Source organism: Mobula hypostoma, chromosome 20 (genome assembly GCF_963921235.1).
Source record: "Mobula hypostoma chromosome 20, sMobHyp1.1, whole genome shotgun sequence".
In the NCBI taxonomy this organism is placed as follows: Eukaryota; Metazoa; Chordata; class Chondrichthyes; order Myliobatiformes; family Myliobatidae; genus Mobula; species Mobula hypostoma.
The window spans coordinates 6423692-6441858 of NC_086116.1; the positions used below are offsets into that span (position 1 = coordinate 6423692).

General features: G+C 43.6%; 1 protein-coding gene across 1 annotated transcript in view; it reads left to right on the plus strand.

Moving 5' to 3' along the window:
- Window positions 1–18167, plus strand: part of itpr2 (inositol 1,4,5-trisphosphate receptor, type 2) — a 324764-nt gene that overhangs the window by 281064 nt on the left and 25533 nt on the right. Inside the window, exons 49-53 of the mRNA XM_063072308.1 lie at window positions 2219–2394; window positions 4560–4724; window positions 8927–9125; window positions 9270–9356; window positions 14888–15015. Of these exons, the coding sequence (XP_062928378.1) occupies window positions 2219–2394; window positions 4560–4724; window positions 8927–9125; window positions 9270–9356; window positions 14888–15015 (755 nt within the window). The remainder of the gene's footprint in view (window positions 1–2218; window positions 2395–4559; window positions 4725–8926; window positions 9126–9269; window positions 9357–14887; window positions 15016–18167) is intronic.

The following is an 18167-nucleotide window of genomic DNA, read 5'->3' on the forward strand; positions in this document are numbered from 1 at the left end:
TAGTTAAATATGCTTTGCGCATTTGGTTTCAATTCAGAAAATTTTTTGATCTTAATCAATTCGGGTTAGCGATTCCTATTTTAGGTAACATATTTTTTCCTCCCTCTTTTACGGATCGCGCTTTTCAAACTTGGAAGACTAAGGGTATTTTACGGTTTTTGGATTTATTTTTAGATGGTTCCTTTATGTCTTTTGAACAATTATCTAATAAATATAACTTATCAAGAATACATTTTTTTAGATATTTACAAGTTAGAAATTTCCTAAGTACTATACTTTCTTCCTTTCCAATGCTTCCTCCTATATATATTTTAGATTCGATAATTAACCTTAATCCATGTCAGAAAGGTGCATCGGTTATGATTTATAATATTATTATGAAACTTAGGAAAGCTCCATTTGATAAGATTAGGGTAGATTGGGAACAGGAATTGGGGCTTACCATTTCTGTGGATGATTGGGGGCAGATTTTACAATTAGTTAATACTTCCTCTATTTGTGCTAAACATTCCCTAATTCAATTTAAAGTGGTTCATAGAGCACATATGTCCAAAGATAAGTTAGCGCGTTTTTACTCGCATATTAATCCTTTCTGTGATAGATGTTCGGGGCAGATAGCCTCTTTAACTCATATGTTTTGGTCTTGCCCCACTTTGGAAACTTTTTGGAGAGATATTTTCAATATTATTTCTAAGGTATTAAATATAGATATCTCTCCTCACCCTATTACTGCTATCTTTGGACTACCTAAAATTTCTAGTAATCTTTCCCCTTCAGCCCGTAGAATGATTGCATTTCTTACTTTAATGGCGAAAAGATGTATTTTACAACATTGGAAAGAGCTTAATGCTCCAACTACCTTTTTTTGGTTTTCTCAGACGATTTTATGTTTGAATTTGGAGAAAATTAGAAGTAACCTTTATGATTCTTCATTTAAATTTGAACAGATTTGGGGACCTTTTATTCGATATTTTCATTTAATGTAATATTCACCCTTCTTGTTTTTTTTTTCACTGTTTTTAATGGAGGTCGGGATTGAGGATGTGATTTTAAGTTTAACTCTGTTTGGTTTCAAGTTAGCCCATTGCTTTGCCTTGCTTTCAGTTAGCTGCACGGTGGGTTTTTTTTTGGGGTTTTTTTTTTTCTTTTTTTTCCATTGATATATATAAAATTTAGTATACTATTCTGTTATCTTGGTTTCTTATGCTTAAATTACATTGTTTGTAGTATTTTCTTTTTGGTATTGTTATCTTTTGGAATTTTATTATACTTTAACATTGTATTAATGTTTATATGGCTTACCTTTTTTGTATACTTACTCAATAAAAAGATTTAAAAAGAAAAAAAAAAGAGTGAACAGTTTTTAAATAGCATCAGTTGTGTGTGTGTTTGTTTTCAAAACGCAGTGATTTGGTGAGAAATACACAACAAGACAATTCAGAATTTGTTTTGCTCACTGTGGTTTCACACATTCAGGCTTGGAGATGCCAGTTTTGCTAGGAGTGTAAATTAAACAATTTCACTGCTTGAACAAGTTAGGAAGTACGAAGAATTTGAAGGAAACAACAATCATGAAAATAAAGATTTGGAGGATGCAATCATCGAAATAATTGGGTGAAGGCAGTCTATTATCTGCACTAGGTGTCAGCAGTGATTTTGTTCATTTACAGTCAATCAAAAGAACACAACGGTGTACACGGGATGAATTCCTCTGTTGATAACTATTCGGAACTAATATGCAGTTTTATAGTACTGAGGTAGTATTGGTGGTGTTCTAATTTGTTCTGTATTTCATTTAAATACATAAATTGGTACTCAGTTAAAAAGTAGTTTGACTTTTTAAAAAAACTTTTAAAAATATTTCCATGAAACTTCAGACAATTGGGCCAAAATGTACTGGTCTCACTGTGTCCCAATTGACCGTAACCCACTGCACGTTGGCTGGAGTAGTGTGTACAGGGCAGATTTTCTAAATCTGCAGATGACAAGAACCTTGGGAGACACAGTGAGCTCCGGGAAGATTAATGGTGGACTTCATGGGATGGACAAATAGGCAAGAAAGTATTTCATTGAGCTGTAAATAAAGTGATGATTAAAAATTCTGATTTATGACGTACTATACGTTGCTTTAAACCATTTGCAGTGTTATTCACTGTGGCCATTAATTCCTGCTCGACCTCAGTGCGCAATGACCTCACTGTTCTTTCCCTCTTTACAGGTACCATCTCACCCCTGTTTTCGCTGCTGCTCTGGGTAGTGGTCATAGTTTGCACTGTCTTGCTTATCCTCATTCCAAAACCTCATGGAATAAGACTATTTACTGTGTCAGTAATGTTCCGGTTTATATACACAATCGGGCTGGCACCAACACTGATACTCTTGGGTGCTCTCAACGTAAGTATAAATGCATTGTCGCAGAAATTACCTCAATGCAGCCAGAGGTTAATGGAAACAATTCCTTCAACGTAGCTCACAGAATAGTAGATGGCTACGGCACAGAAAGTGTCCATTCTTCCCGCTGCTTCATTGGAGGGGCAATCCAACCAGCTCTAATTGCCCTCCCTCTCCCACAGTCCCGTAAGTTCTTCCCTTTCACAAACTTTTCCATCTGCATTTAAATGCCAACAAGATTCAAGATTAGAATTTATTTATCACATGGAAAGTGACAACCAACACGTTTGAAAAGGGGTGCAGGAACAGAGAGATCTAGGGCCAAGACGCAGATCCCATGCTAGGGTTTAGAGGTCCTGGGGCTGGCTTACAGAACAAGGATGTGCCCACTCATGTTGCCACACATTCTGGGGCAGGATCTTTCTCTCGGCCCTAGGTCTCTCTGTTCCTGCACCCCTTTTCAAACTGATCCCTCTGCTTTACATTATTCCTGCTCCTTCTTCCTTGCAAAGTCCAAACATTTCTCAGCGATAAGTCTCACCCGCTGCCTATCCTCCCATCCCATGCATCAGGTCTGTATCTCAAGGTCCCTGAGGTGCGCCAGTGTTAATTGTCAGCAAGGCAGAGATGTTGCTTCTGATCCGCACAGATTGTCTGCTACCGGTAAGGAAGTTGAAAATCCATCACTAAGGATCCTCACCATCCAGGACATGTCGTCTACTCCTTTGTACCATCAGGGAGGAGGTGCAGGAGCCTGAAGACAAACAGTCAAGGAAGGATGAGAGGGGATCTGATTGAAATATATAAGATTATTAAGGGATTGAACACGCTAGAGGCAGGAAACATGTTCCCGATGTTGGGGGAGTCCAGAACCAGAGGCCACAGTTTAAGAATGAGGGGTAGACAATTTAGAACGGAGTTGAGGAAAAACTTTTTCACACAGAGAGTTGTGGTTCTGTGGAATGCTCTGCCTCAGAAGGCAGTGGAGGCCAATTCTCTGGATTCTTTCAAGAAAAAGTTAGATAGAGCTCTTAAAGATAGCGGAGTGAAGGGATATGGGGAGAAGGCAGGAAAAGGGTACTGATTGTGGATGATCAGCCATGATCACAGTGAATGGTGGTGCTGGCTCGAAGGGCTGAATGGCCTACTCCTGCACCTATTGTCTATTGTCTATTGTCAACTTTCTAGGAACAATTTCTTCCCCTCGGCCATCCAATTTCTAAATGACCATGAACCCATGAACATTACCTCACTTTTTGCTCTCTTTTTGCACTACTTTTTTAAAAATTTATTATTTTAACTTGGAGTAATTCCTTGTGTATTACACAGTACTGCTGCTGCAAAACAATAAATTTCACAACGTATGACAGTGATAAGAAATTTGATCCTGATTCTGTTTCTGATCCCAGCGCCGGCTGACGTGAAATTCCACTGCGTATTTCTCGCCGTCTGAAGAACACCCTGTCACTTTTACTCTCGACTTCCTGTTACATAGCAACGGCCTTTTATTCTAGGGCTTTCTATCTTGATGATTATGATAATGTGCACTTCATTAATTGTCCGTTTTTAGTCCACATACACCCCTTCAATCGTACAGGTAGCTCTGCTAGAGCACGCGTTTCTGTAATACAAATTTAGTAACACTATTAGTATTACACGAACTGAATTGGTTATAACACAATTTCAGCACAAGTGTCAAAAGAATTTCTCGTGTGCCCCCATAGTGAGCCTGCAAAACTCTTAAAGAGTTACTTTGGAAACTGACAAGCAGAACAAAAGCTATCTTAGTCATCAGGACCGGTGTCTCCCCAGAACACAGGCCACCAGTTTTGCAGGCTCACTATGGGGCCACATGCGAAATTCTTTTGATACTTGTGCTACAATATTGTATTAAACTAAGTAACAAGCAGCCTTGCCGTGACAGTGTCAGCCCGAAACGTCAGCTGCTTATTGCGCGCCCCCCCGCAGATGCTGCCACACCTGCTGAGTTCCTCCAGCATTTTGTTCAAGATTTCCAGCATCTGCAGAATCTCTTGTATTTATGAAACTGACAATTATGACAAGGTAGTTTGCAGTAATCTACAGGTGGAAATATGTATGTAATATTTACTGCTGAGGTAGATTTTTTTCTTCCATTTACTGAAATCATATTCTCTTATTTTCTTTAGCTGTGCAATAAAATCGTGTTCTTGGTCAGTTTTGTTGGGAATCGTGGAACGTTCACCCGTGGTTATAAAGCAGTGGTCATGGATGTAGAGTTTTTATACCACGTGCTCTATGTTGTTGTCTGCATGTTGGGTCTCTTTGTTCATGAGTTTTTCTACAGTTTCCTGGTAAGTGATAATCTGACCCTCTGGATCAGGGGTCCCCAACCTTTTCTGCACCACGGACCGCTTTAGTATTGACAATATTCTTGCGGACCGGCCGACCCGAGGGGGGGGGTGGTGTTCAAGTAGGGTTAAACTCACCTCAACATGTCTTTTACAGTTAAGGTTGCCAACTTTCTCACCCCCAAATAAGGGACAAAAGTAGCAGTCAAATCCTGGGACACTTTACCCCAGGAAAGACTACCATGACCATGAAGCCTTGCGCGGCCACCTGTGTATGCATGTGATGTGCGCATGTGTGTACGTGCGGATTTTCTCTCACAAATCGGTTTTGCCTTCATCTTCCTGACTATACCTTACATACATTATTTCTACTTTATATAGGTTGTGTATTTATTATATCATTCCTGCTTTTACTATATGTTAGTGTTATTTATTTTCGGTTTTATGTGTTATTTGGTATGATTTGGTAGGTTATTTTTTGGGTCTGGGAACGCTCAGAAATTTTTCCCATATAAATTAATGGTAATTGCTTCTTCGCTTCACGCCATTTCGGCACAAAAGGTTTCATAGGAATGCTCTACCTTAGCGGGGGAAATACGGGACAAACCAATTTAACCCAATACAGGTTTCCCCCACCATCCGAAGATAGAGCGTTCCTATGAAACGGTTCATAAGCCGAAATGTCGTAAAGCGAAGAAGCAATTACCATTTATTTATATGGGAAAATTTTGTGAGCGTTCGCAGACTCAAAAATAACCTACCAAATCATGCCAAATAACACATAAAACCTAAAATAACAGTAACATATAGTAAAAGCAGGAATGAAATAATAAATACACAGCCTATATAAAGTAGAAATACTTTTCCACAATCATTACTGCACTGTTCTCCATAGCGAAAATCTCACGCAAGCGCTGTTGCAAAAACACAGTGCAAGCGCTCTCCAGTAACCTTTAAGCTATGAAGCTGCCAAATCATACCAAATAACACATAAAAATACACAGCCAATATAAAGTAGAAATAATATATGTGCAGTGTAGTATCACTTACCGGAATCGGGACAGCGCCGAGCACACTGATGATGGTGTGTTAGGCTGAGTCGTCGCAGGTTGGCTGGTGCAGTGGGCCCCACCCTCCAGGCCGCCGACAGATACCGATCTGCGAAGCATGCAGCCAGTGGTAGCCAGGAGGCACACAGCACATCTTTAAGAAAAAAGCCAAAACAAACATGCTAATTAATTAGGTGCCGCCCGGCACGTAAATGTCGGCCCAGATCAGTGCCGATTTCTGATTGCGTCATCTCTGATCTGGGCTGACAATTACATGTCAGGCGGCACCTAATTAATTAGCATGTTTATTTCAGCTTTTTTCTTAAAGATGTGCTGTGTGTCTCCCGGCTACTGCTGCATTCTCCATGAATCGGTATCTGTCCGTGGCCCGGGGGTTGGGGTGGTGGGACACTGGGGTGTCATCTCGCCATCGTCTGTTTCCATCAGGGCAGGCAGGTCATCTTCTCCTATGACTGCCCGCCTCGATGTCGAAGGTCGAGGTTCGTTGTCTGCTGTGGCTGACGTGGAAGGCTTGCTTGACTGCTGAGCCTCGCACATTTTTCTATCACACAGTTCTTTGTAAGCACTCAAACCATCTTGTAAATATCCCCTAAATCTACGTACCCTTTCAAAATTAAAGTCATACTTTATCATTGCAACAAAAATCTCACATAGTTGCCTCACGTTTAGTTCCTGGACGACTTCACCTTCAGTCCGATTGCTACTGTATTCTGTTTCGATTGTTATACTTTTTTCTTCCAATTGCATCAGCTCTTCATCTATCAGATCTTGGTCATGGGATGTCAAAACCTCTTCAACATCACCTTCGTCAGCTTCCACAAGCTAAACTCACTTTGTCCTTACTTCGTTCACCATGATCGAAATGCTTAATTATGTCTAGTTTTACGCTAAGCCTAACACCCTTACGAGCTCTTTTAGGCTTTTCCGATACCATAGAACTAATCTTGCAAACGGCTGCTCACAGGCTCGTGTTTAAGCAATGCCGGCGAGAATGCAGTTCCGAATCCGGGAGAGAGCGGCTGCTCGGGGCACGCGCTGCCTTTTATCGCGCGCTCATTTTTTATCGCACGCTGATTTTTTTTTCGTAACAGTGAAAACACCTTCTGAAAGCGAAAACAAGATACTAATGTAGGTCTTTCGTAACAGTGAGGTTTCGTAAAGCGAACGTTCGAAAAGCGGGGGACACCTGTATACGGGATGTCCCGGCAAATACAGGACAGTTGGCAACCCTATGTTCAAGTTCAACAGTGCGTGACAGGGAATGAGGAAAGGTGCAGCTCACTCATATCGTTTCCGCACGGCCTGGTAGCACTTGCTTTGCGGCCCGATGGTTGGGGACCGCTGCTCTGGATGGCTCTCATTTTCAGGTGTCCCCCGCTTTTCGAACGTTCGCTTTACGAAACCTCACTGTTACGAAAGACCGACATTAGTTCCCTGTTTTCGCTAACAGAAGGTGTTTTCACTGTTATGAAGAAAGGCAGCATGTGGGGAAAAGCAGCGCGCGGTAAAAAAATCAACGCGCGCCCCAAGCAGCCGCTCTCCCCTGGATTCGGAACGGCATTCTCGCCGGCATTGCTTAAACACGTGCCTGTAAGCATCAGTTTGCAAGATGAGTTCTAAGGTATTGGAAAAGCCGAAAAGAGCTCGTAAGGGTGTTACACTTAGCGTAAAACTAGACATAATTAAGCGTTTCGATCGTTGTGAACGAAGTAAAGACAAAGTGAGTTTGGCTTGTGGAAGTTGACGAAGATGATGTTGAAGAGGTTTTGGCATCCCATAACCGAGAACTGATAGATGAAGAGCTGGCGCAATTGGAAGAGGAAAGGATAACAATCGAAACCGAATGCAGTAGCGAAAGTGAAGTCGTCCAGGAACTGAATGTAAAGCAACTACGTGAGATTTTCGCTGCAATGATAAAAGTACGACTTTAATTTTGAAAAGGTACGTCGGTTTAGGGCGTATTTGCAAGATGGTTTGAGTGCTTACAAAGAACTGTATGATAGAAAAATGCACAAGGTTCAGCAGTCAAGCAAGCCTTCCACATCAGCCACAGCAGATGACGAACCTCGACCTTCGACATCAAGGCAGGCAGAGATAGGAGAAGATGACCTGCCTGCCCTCATGGAAACAAACGATGACGAGATGACACCTCAGTGTCCCACCACCCCAACCCCCGGACCGCGGACAGATACCGATTCGCGGAGAATGCAGCGGTAGCCGGGAGGCACACAGCACATCTTTAAGAAAAAAGCTGAAATAAACATTCTAATTAATTAGGTGCCACCCGGCATGTAAATGTCAGCCCAGATCAGTGGTGATTGCCGATTGCGTTGCAGGATTCCCAAGATGATAAGAGGCATAGATCAAGTGGATGGCGAGTGGCTTTTTCTTCCCAGGGCAGAAGTGGCCAGGGGACATAATTTTAAGGTGATGAGAGGAAAGTATAGGGGGAGATTCAGAACTAGTTTTTTTACACAAAGACTGGTGGGTGTGTGGAACACCCTGCCAAGGCAGGTGGTAGAGGCAGATACATTAGGGTCATTTAACAAACACTTATATAGCCACACGGATGATAGAAAGAAGAAGAGCTATGTAAGAAGGAAGGGTGAAACTGATCTTTGTGTGGGTTAAAAGTTCAGCACAACATCGTGGCTGAAGGGCCTGTACTGTGGCACAGTGTTCTCAGTTCTGTATTCTATGTACGCACCATGGGGGGAGGGGAGGGAAGAATTTTAAGGAAAAGAAGGTGGAAGGAGGGGAATGGGATCTGCAGAGACTCCTGAGTTTATGCACCTGCCAGCTTGTACTCCAGCACCTTCTCCACCTTCTTATTCTGGCTTCTTCCCCCTTCCCTTCCAGTTTTGATGGAAAATCTCAGCCTGAAACATTGACTGTTTAATCCTCTCTATAGATGCTGAGTTCCTCCAGAACTTACTGTGTGTTGCTCTGGACTTCCAGCATCTGCAGAATCCTTTGTATTTATGTCTCTTCCTGGAAGTACCTTATTCAGAAGACTTGTTAAGAGTTCTATCATGTTCTATCATGTGTTTGATAAAATCGTTTAGTTTCCATTACTTCCATGTGTGTTTTTCTCATTATAATTATTTGAATAGCTTCTGATTTTTCTTTTCCCAGCTGTTTGACTTGATCCACAGGCAAGAAACATTGCTTAATGTCATACAAAGTGTCACACGCAATGGTCGATCCATCATCCTGACAGCGGCTCTGGCTCTCATCCTTGTCTACCTCTTCTCCATTGTGGGATTCCTCTTTCTGCAAGATGACTTCATCATGGAGGTTGACCGACTGATGAAGAACAAGACCTCTCTGTCAGGTGACACCACTTCTTTCCGTGAATTGAGTGGATTGTCCTGGGAGATATTAAAGGTTCCCTCCCGAGAAAATACTGGTTAGCATTGACACCCTTAAACGATTGACAAATTAAAATGCAGTCTCGCCCTATGTTTGTTTTGTGCAGATCAAGGAAACAGATACAGCTCATCTTGGAACAGCAAGGAGCAAGTGTGTCGGGAGAACTGTTCTCTTCTGTCTGTTGCGCCTACAGGTTAGTGAACACACAACAACAACACCCATTGCGTACATAAGGACATGGCCAGCCCATTCATCTCCTTCAGGCTGCCCTTGCATTCAGCAAAATCATGGCTGATTTCATCATTCTCTTTGGGTTTAACTTCCTAAAACCTTCCACAATGTTGTTGATGTACAGAAGGATCTTGAGGTTCAAGTTCCTAGCTCCCTGAAACTGGCTGTACAAGTCAATAGAGTGGTAAATAAGGCATGCTCGCTTTTATTCACCGAGGCATTGAGTTCAAGAATCAGAAAGTTAGACTCTGTGGCCACTTTATTAAGTACCTCCACTACCCAATCACGTGGCCACTGAGTATATACTTGTGGTCTTCTGCTGCTGTAGCCCATTCACTTCAATATTCGATGTGCTATATGTTCAGAGATGCTCTTTTACACACAACTGTTGCAATATGTGGTTATTTGAGTTATTGTTGCCTTCTGTCAGCTTGCGCCAGCCTGGCCATTCTCCTCTCTCTGTCATTAACGAGCCATTTTCACCCTCAGAACTGTCGCTCACTGGATGATTTGTTTCTCATACCATTCTCTGTAAACTCCAGAGACTGTTGTGTGTGAAAATCGCAGAAGATCAGTGGTTTCTGAGGTACTCAAGCCACCATGACTGGCACCAGCCGTCATTCCATGGTCAAAGTCACTTTTACCACATATCTTACCCATTCTGATGTTTGATCTGAACAACTGAACCTCCTGACCATGTCTGCATGCTTTTGTGCGTTGAGTTGTTGCCGCGTAATTGGCTGATTAGATATTTACATCAAAGAGTAGGTGTACCTAATTAAGTGGCCACTGAGTGTATGTTCCAGCTTTGTAAAACTCTGCTTAGGTTGCATCTGGAGTATTGCATTGAGTTCTGGACACTTTGTTATAGGAAGGGTGTGGTGGCTTTGAAGACTGTACAGAAGAGGTTTACCGGGATGTTGCATGGACTAGAGAGTGTGTGCTGTAAGGACTGTGTGGACAAACTTAGATTGTTTGACAGAGTCCGAGGAGAGACCTGACAGAAGTTTAGAATATTATGAAAGGCATAGGTAGAGTAGACAGCTGGCACCTTTTCCTGGGATCAAAATGTCCCAAGGCAGCATCCATCTTCATCGTAGATTGCATATCATTATTTCAGCTCATTTGAGGAGAGGCTTGGTCAAGAAACTGAGGATGTAAACTGGGTATTGGGGAGTGTTCATAGGGAGCGGTATCTTGTGATGTTTTTTGGTCATGTCTAAATCTTACTACATAACTGCTGTTGCATTTTTGCTTTTTGAGGAAAGCAAGGAATATTTGATGCATTGCCTTGTCCCACATCCCTTATGCCTGATCTCTCCCATCTACTAAATCTCTTTACCAACAAATGCACATGTGATATCATGAGCTGTAGGTTAGAGTTCCTCTTTGCATGAAAAAGTTTAACACAGATTTTCATGTGATTTTATCCAGAGGGGAAAATCATCACATACTCTTTAAGACATCATGAATTCCCAGGAATGCTGACTTCCAATGTCAGTCTGATACATTATCTCTGTCTCAGCGAGTAAAACAGCATCTATGGAGAGGGATAAGCAGTCAGCGCTTCAGGCTGAGACCTTTCATCAGACCTGATGGAGGCTCATGGCCCAAAACATCAACTGTATACACCCCTCCATAGATGCTGTCTATAAGTTGCTGAGTTCCTCCAGCATGTTGTGTATATTGCTCAGGAAATCCAGCACCCGCAGATTTTCTTCTGTTTATTTTTCCTGTCTCTCTGCAATTATTGTTTGATTGGTTGAAGTTCTTTTTTTTCCCAGAATTTTGTGATTTTGTTTGAGATTTCCATGATGCACAATATTTCCTGAAAGTGACAATACTCAGGATATGGGTGTTTCCGACAAGACCAACACCTAACACACATCGCCAACTTCTCTTGAGACGCTGGAGGTGAGCTACCTCCATGCTGTCCCCATGGTGCACGTTAGTAGTGAGATCCTGGGTTCAGATCCAACTGTTCCGAAGAGATGGGAATGTGTTTCCAAGCCTGGATGGTGCATGACTTGAAATAGCCCATGAAGAGAAGATATTCCCATGTACCCAGTGTCCTTCTGAATGCAGGAACATGGGCTTAGGTGATACTGGCAGTAAAAGATTAGCATTGCTTTATTTACCGTATTTGTTACATGTACTTCGGAACATTGAAACATGCAGCATAACCTCACCCATTAGTAGATAACAGTGCTGGTGGGTGGTATTGCCATGGAGATATAGAGTCACACATCCCTTCAGCCCAACTTGTCCGTGCCGCCGACTAAAATGCAAGCTAAGCTATCTCCCTTGCCCAAGTTTGACCCACATACCTCTAAATCTTTCCGATCCACGTACTTGTCCAACTCCCTGTGAAAGGAGTAGCTCTATGACGAAAAATCACCAAATAAGCTGGCTCATTGACTTTTGTAGAAGGATCTAAATACAGTGTTTATATTAATGGTCCCACTAATTCAACAAAGATCTCAAATTTCTGATAACAGATGTTTGTGTCTGAAAGTGGAATTTAATTGTCAGTCAGGGATTTATCTGTGAATCACGCGTGACTGTAAAGAGCAACCCTTCCAGATATTGAGGCCCAGAGGATTCATGTTGGACTTCCCATGATGAATAAGGACTGTGTCGTCTAGACTTCAGCGAGTGCTTTTGCAGACGTTGCAGGTGGAGGGGGGATAGGGAGCTGGGGGTTGTGGTATGTGAGGCCAATGGTTGCAGAATCGGAATCAGGGTTACTTCCACTGACATAAATATTTGTGGAAGCAGTGTAGTGCAAAACTTTAAAAAATTATGATAAGTTGCAAAAAATAAAATAAATTGTGCAGCTCATGAATGATGAGTTTACGTTCATGGGCTGTTCAGAAATCTGATAGCAGAGGGGAAGAAGCTGTTCCTAAAGCACTGAGTGTGGATCGTCAACTTTCAGCATCTCCTCCTCGATGGTGGCAATGAGGAGACATAGCCCTGATTGTTATTACTGGGTCCTTAATGACAGATGTCGTCTTCTGAGACACTGACTTTTGAAGGTGCCTTCGATGATTAGATTAGATTAGAAGGACACTCAGTCCTCGTTTATTGTCATTTAGAAATGCATGCATGCATTAAGAAATGATACAATGTTCCGCCACTGGGGAGGGTTGTGCCTGTGATGGGACCGGCTGAGTGTACAACTCTCTGCAGTCCCTTTCGATCCCGTGCATTGGAGTCACCGTACCAGACAGTGATGCAACCAGTCAGAATACTCTCTGTGCATATTTGCAAGTCTTTGGTGACGTACTCGAACTACTAATGAAGCACAGCCACTCAGGTGGCTTCTTAACGATTACGCCCATTTGCAGGGCCCAGGATGTTAACACGCAGGAACTTGAAGTTGCTCACCCTTTCCACCACTGACCGTCAAAAATGACTGGTGTGTGTTCTGATTTCCCCTTCCTGAAATCCACAATCAATTGCTTGGTCTTGCTGACATTGAGGGCAAATTTATTGTTGCGATACCACTCCTCTCGCCGACCTGCCTCCTCGTCACTGTCTGAGAATCTGCCAACCACAGCAGTGTCATTGGCGTCTCATGCAGACAGCTTGATGTATGTGGTCTTGTCAGGATTACAGCAGGTCCTGCTATCACACGGCTGCATTTTACAGGATAGGTGTTGTTTCTTGGCAAAAAGAATAGCCAAACTCCGAAAAGAATCCGAATCCATTCATTTGATTTGGGATCACTCTTAAATTCTTTATCCCAGCCTCGTGTATAAACCAGGCCAGTGATCAACTCTCTTACCCTCCAACTGAAATTAAACCTCTCCTCAGCCTTTCACATCTTATGTACATTTATTGTTGGGGTTACACTTCTGGTAGACAGGTATTGACGTTGTGCAATTGTATGTAAAGGGGTCACTAGCCTTCTTTACCTGCCACTTTCATTACTGCTTAGCAGTCTCTGTAAATAACTCAGTCACTTTGTAACCGAGGGGCTGGCTCACCATTGCTCACTTAAGAACTCGTTTGATAGACTTGGCTGAGGACGCACTTGTTCAGGTTTGATCACCCTGTTATGGGAAAGGTGTCCTGAATTTGGAAAGAGCGCAGAAAATTTTTACCAAAATGTTGCCGGAACTTGAGGGACTGGGTTATAGGGAGAGTCTGGATGGGCTAGGATACCATTGCTGGAGTGTAGGAGACAGAGAAGTAATTTTATAGAGGGGTACGTGGCATGGACACTGTGGATGCACTCAGTCTTTTCCCCAGAGTTGGGGAATCAAACACTGGAGGGCATGGCTTTGAGGCGAAAGGGGAGTGACTCAGTAGGAACCGGAGGGGCAACTACCTCACACAGAACGTGGCATATCTTGGATATCAAGTTGCATCCCATCTTGGACAATATATCCCATCCACTACATAATGTACTGGGTGGGCACTGGAGTACATTCAGCCAGAGACTCATTCCACTGAGATGCAACACAGAGCGTCACAGGAAGTCATTCCTGCCTGTGGCCATCAAACTTTACAACTCCTCCCTTGGAGGATCAGACACCCTGAGCCAATAGGCTGGTCCTGGACATTTCATAATTTACTGGCATAATTTATATATTACTATTTAACTATTTATGGTTTTATTACTATTTATTATTTATGGTGCAACTGTAACGAAAACCAATTTCCCCCGGGATCAATAAAGTATGACTATGACTATATCTGAAACGAGCTGCTAGAGGAAATAGTTGAGGCAGGTATAACCACAACATTTAGAAGGTATTTGAACAAACAGGAAAAGCTTGGAGAGAATTGATCAAACATTGGCAAAAGGGATGATCTCAAATGGGCATTTTGGTCAGCATAGACAAAATGGGCTGAAGTGCTGTATGATTCTCTGAGTAGAGAGAAGTTTCTCTGCACAGAGAGAACTTACAAGGATGTGGCGAGGACTTGAGGACCTGAGTTATTGGGAAAGGTTAAATAGGTTAGGAGTTCATTCCTCAGAGTGCAGGAGAATTAAAGGAGATTTGATAGAGGTAAAAAAATCATGAAGAGTTAGAGTAAATGCAAACAGGCTTTTTCCACTGAGGTTGGGTGAGACTACAACTGGATGTGAAGGGTGACAAGTGAAGTAATTGAGGGGAAATTTCTTCACTCGGATGGTGGTGCGAGTGTGGGATGAGCTACCAGTGGAAATGATGAATGTAGGTCCGATTACAACATTCAAGAGAAGATTGGATGGGCAGGGTATAAAGGTCTTTAGTCCAGGTGTCGGTTGAGGGACAAGGCAGTATAACAGTTCTGCACAGACGAGATAGGCCCAAGGGCCTGTCACAGACTATCACAGACGAGATAGGCCCAAGGGCCCGTTTTTGTGCTGTAGTGCTCTGTGACTGTATGAATGGCTGAGACTAATTACTGCGGCCTAAGGAAGAGGTCTACAGGATTTTATCTGGAAAATCTTTAAGAGGCACCTGCAAGTAAAGAAATATTGTTGTTTTCCAACAGAGGACCAAGATGACACCATGCTAGAACAAAGCTGTGACACGCTGCTAAGGTGCATCGTTACAGTATTAAACCAGGGGTTGCGGAATGGAGGTGGCGTGGGTGACGTGTTGAGGAAGCCTTCAAAGAACGTAAGTGTTGGTATAGGTAGCGCATTCAATGTCTGCATGCACTGCCCTTGCCCGAGCTGGATGTGGTAGGGGGGTGAGGGGCTCTGGGTAGGGAAAGGCTTTGGCTGGGCTGTTCAAAATGTGCTGTTGCTGAAGCAAGGTGTGGTAACAAGCTGAGACAATCCCTCGAACCACCTGCGTTGGTCACTCCTGCCTTTCCACAGACTGGAACCTCATCAAGGTCTGCTATATTGAAGCTATTTATTCCTTAGACTCTATCTTCCTATTATATTGATGCCCCAATCATCAATCCAACCCTTCCTCTTTCATCAAATTTTCCAAGACCTAAAAGGCTTCTCACCCAGACTCTGCATTGTCCTCATTGGACGTCCAACTCTTTGGTTTCTGCTCTATCTTTTTGCAGATTAAGGTCCATATTATTGGCTTTATTGCATTTTTCATTGTAGCTTTCTGTACATTTGCTTATGTGTTTTTATACTCACCGGTTGGTGTGTAGACTCTTAGTAACTTGCAGTGTATTTGGTTCTATAGTTATAGTTTCTCCTTCTGCAAAGCTAATGTGTGATTCAGTCAGTACCTGGCCCAAACTGGTCTGCAGTATAAAAGCAAACAAGTTACTGATGTTCCCTTGTTAAAGTCGGTTAGTTATAGCCAGTCACAGGTACAGTTCCTTTGTTCTCTGCCTTGCTTGCTGGCGCAGGCTGACCCTGTCTGACCTGTACTATTCAAGATTCAAGATTGTTTGTTGTCATTTCCAGTACACATGTGTGAAGGAAAATGAAATAGTTGTTACTCCGCATTCGAGGCAGCATATAAAAAACACACTAAGATAAATAACACGTTAATAAACAAAAAACACAATAAATGTAAATGCATAAGATGGCTTACATGAGAAAATCTGCAGACCCTGGAAGTCTGAGCAACACACATAAAATGCTGGTCAGAACTGGAGAAAAAAAGATGAGAAGTTAGAGTAGAAGGTGGGGGTAGGACAGGAAGAAATGCAAGGTAGTAGGTGATAGGTGAGAGGGGAGGGGTGAAGTAAAGAGATGGGGAGTCAATTGGTGAAAGCGATACAGGGCTGGAGAAGGGGGAATCTGATAGAAGAGGAGAGAAGGCCATCGAAGAAGGGAAGTGGGGAGGAGCAACAGAGGAAGGTGATGGGCAAGTAAGGAGATAAAGTGAGAGAAGGAAATAGGAATGGGGAATGGTGAAGGGAGGTGGGTCATTGCCAGTCGTTTGAGAGATTGATGCTCATGCCAACAGGCTGGAGGCTACCCAGACTGAATGTAAGGTGTTGTTCCTCCAACCCGCGTGCGGCCCCATCGCAACAGTAGAGGAGGCCGTGGACTGACATGTCTGAATGGGAATGGGAAGTGGAGTTAAAATGGGTGGCCACTGGGAGATCCCACTTCTTCTGGTGGACAGAGCTTAGGTGCCCACTGAAGCGGCCTCCCAATCTACAAAGGGTCTCACCGATATACAGGAGGCCACACCAGGAGCACTGGATACAGTAGATGACCCCAACAGACTCACAAGTGAAGTGTCACCTTACCTGGAGGGACTGTTTGAGTCCTGAGTGGTAGTGAGGGAGGAGGTGTAGAGGCAGGTGTGGTACTTGTTCCGCATGCAAGGATAATTGCCTGCCAGGAGGGAGATTTGTGGGGAGGGACGAATGGACAAGGGAGTTGTGTAGGAAGCGATCAGACATAAGATGGCTTATATACTTCGAATGATTGCATTTACATGAAGTGATGCTAGGTACGGGGGTGTCTGTGCATAAGCTGGCTCTGACAGGTAATGATAAAGTAGTGGTGGGGTTGGTTAGTGAGTTGAGGTGTTGATCAGACTTACTGTTTGGGGAAAGTAACTGTTTTTGGAGTGGTGGTCCTGCCATGGACTCTACATCACCTCTTCCCTGATGGGAGTGGGACAAACAGTCCATGAGCAGGATAGGTGGGATCCTTCATGATATCGCTGGCCCTTTCCTAGAACCTTCCTATATATATGTCCTTGATGGTGGATAGGCTGGTGCCAGTGACATATTGGGCAGTTTTGACTATCCGTTGTGGAGCCTTCTGGTCCGCTGCAGTGCAAAGTTTCTGTACAAGGCAGTGATGCAGCATGTTGGGATGCTTTCCACTGCTCATACAATAGAACAGCTGTAACCATAAGATTTGTGCCTCATTCTTGACTTCCGAGGAATTTTCGGGACAACTTTATCTCCAGATCCAACGCCCCTGTGCATTCAGTTCTCTAATCACTGGCCCCGTCTCGTAACTCATTGCTCAGTCTACCTTGATCTCTGAAGTAATCCAGACCACAAGGGAGGCAATTTCTTCGCCTCCTCGCCCCAGAACAAAGAAGGATGCATGGGGGAAATCACAGGATTATGGGGAAAGTGTAAGGAAATGGAGGCAAGATTGCCTTTGAATGACAGGGTCAAAGAGCCAGAATGCCTCCCACTACTGCAGGTTCTCATGGAAATACTCTGCAGAGGTGAAAGGGGAGAGAGGGAGCAGTGTTAACCACATGGCTTTGGCCCTCTAACATGGAGCATGTACATATCTACAACACAGGTGAGATGGCTCAGCTTTCATCTCAGCATGTTGCAGTCTTCTGGACTTGATAATGAGTTCTATAACTTAAGCTCACTTGGTTCACTCGTCCCTCCCCTGATCTCTCGCCTGGTACCTACCCCTGCAAGCTTAACAAGGGCTACACCTGCCCTTACATCTCCTCCCTTCAGGGCCCCAAGCTGCCCCTCCTGTTGAAGCGACAATTCACCCGTCAGTCTGTCGGTGTCATCTACTGTTTCTGGCGCTCCTAGTGTGGCCTCCTTTACATCAGTGAGACCTGACGTAGATTGAGGGACAGCGTCGTCAACCACCTGGAACCTTTCTGTATCTATGACCTTGATGGTGGGTAGGCTGGTGCCAGTGACACATCGGGCAGTTTTGGCCACCCATTCTAGAGCCTTCCTGTCCGCTGCAGTGCGGTTTCCGTACCACGCAGTGACGCAGCATGCTGGGATTTGTCACAAAAGCCGGGCTTTCCCAGTGGCCAATCGCTTTAATTCTACTTCCCATTCCCAGACCAACACATAAGTCCATGCCCTCCTCTACTGCCAGGTTGAAGCCACTCTCAGGGTG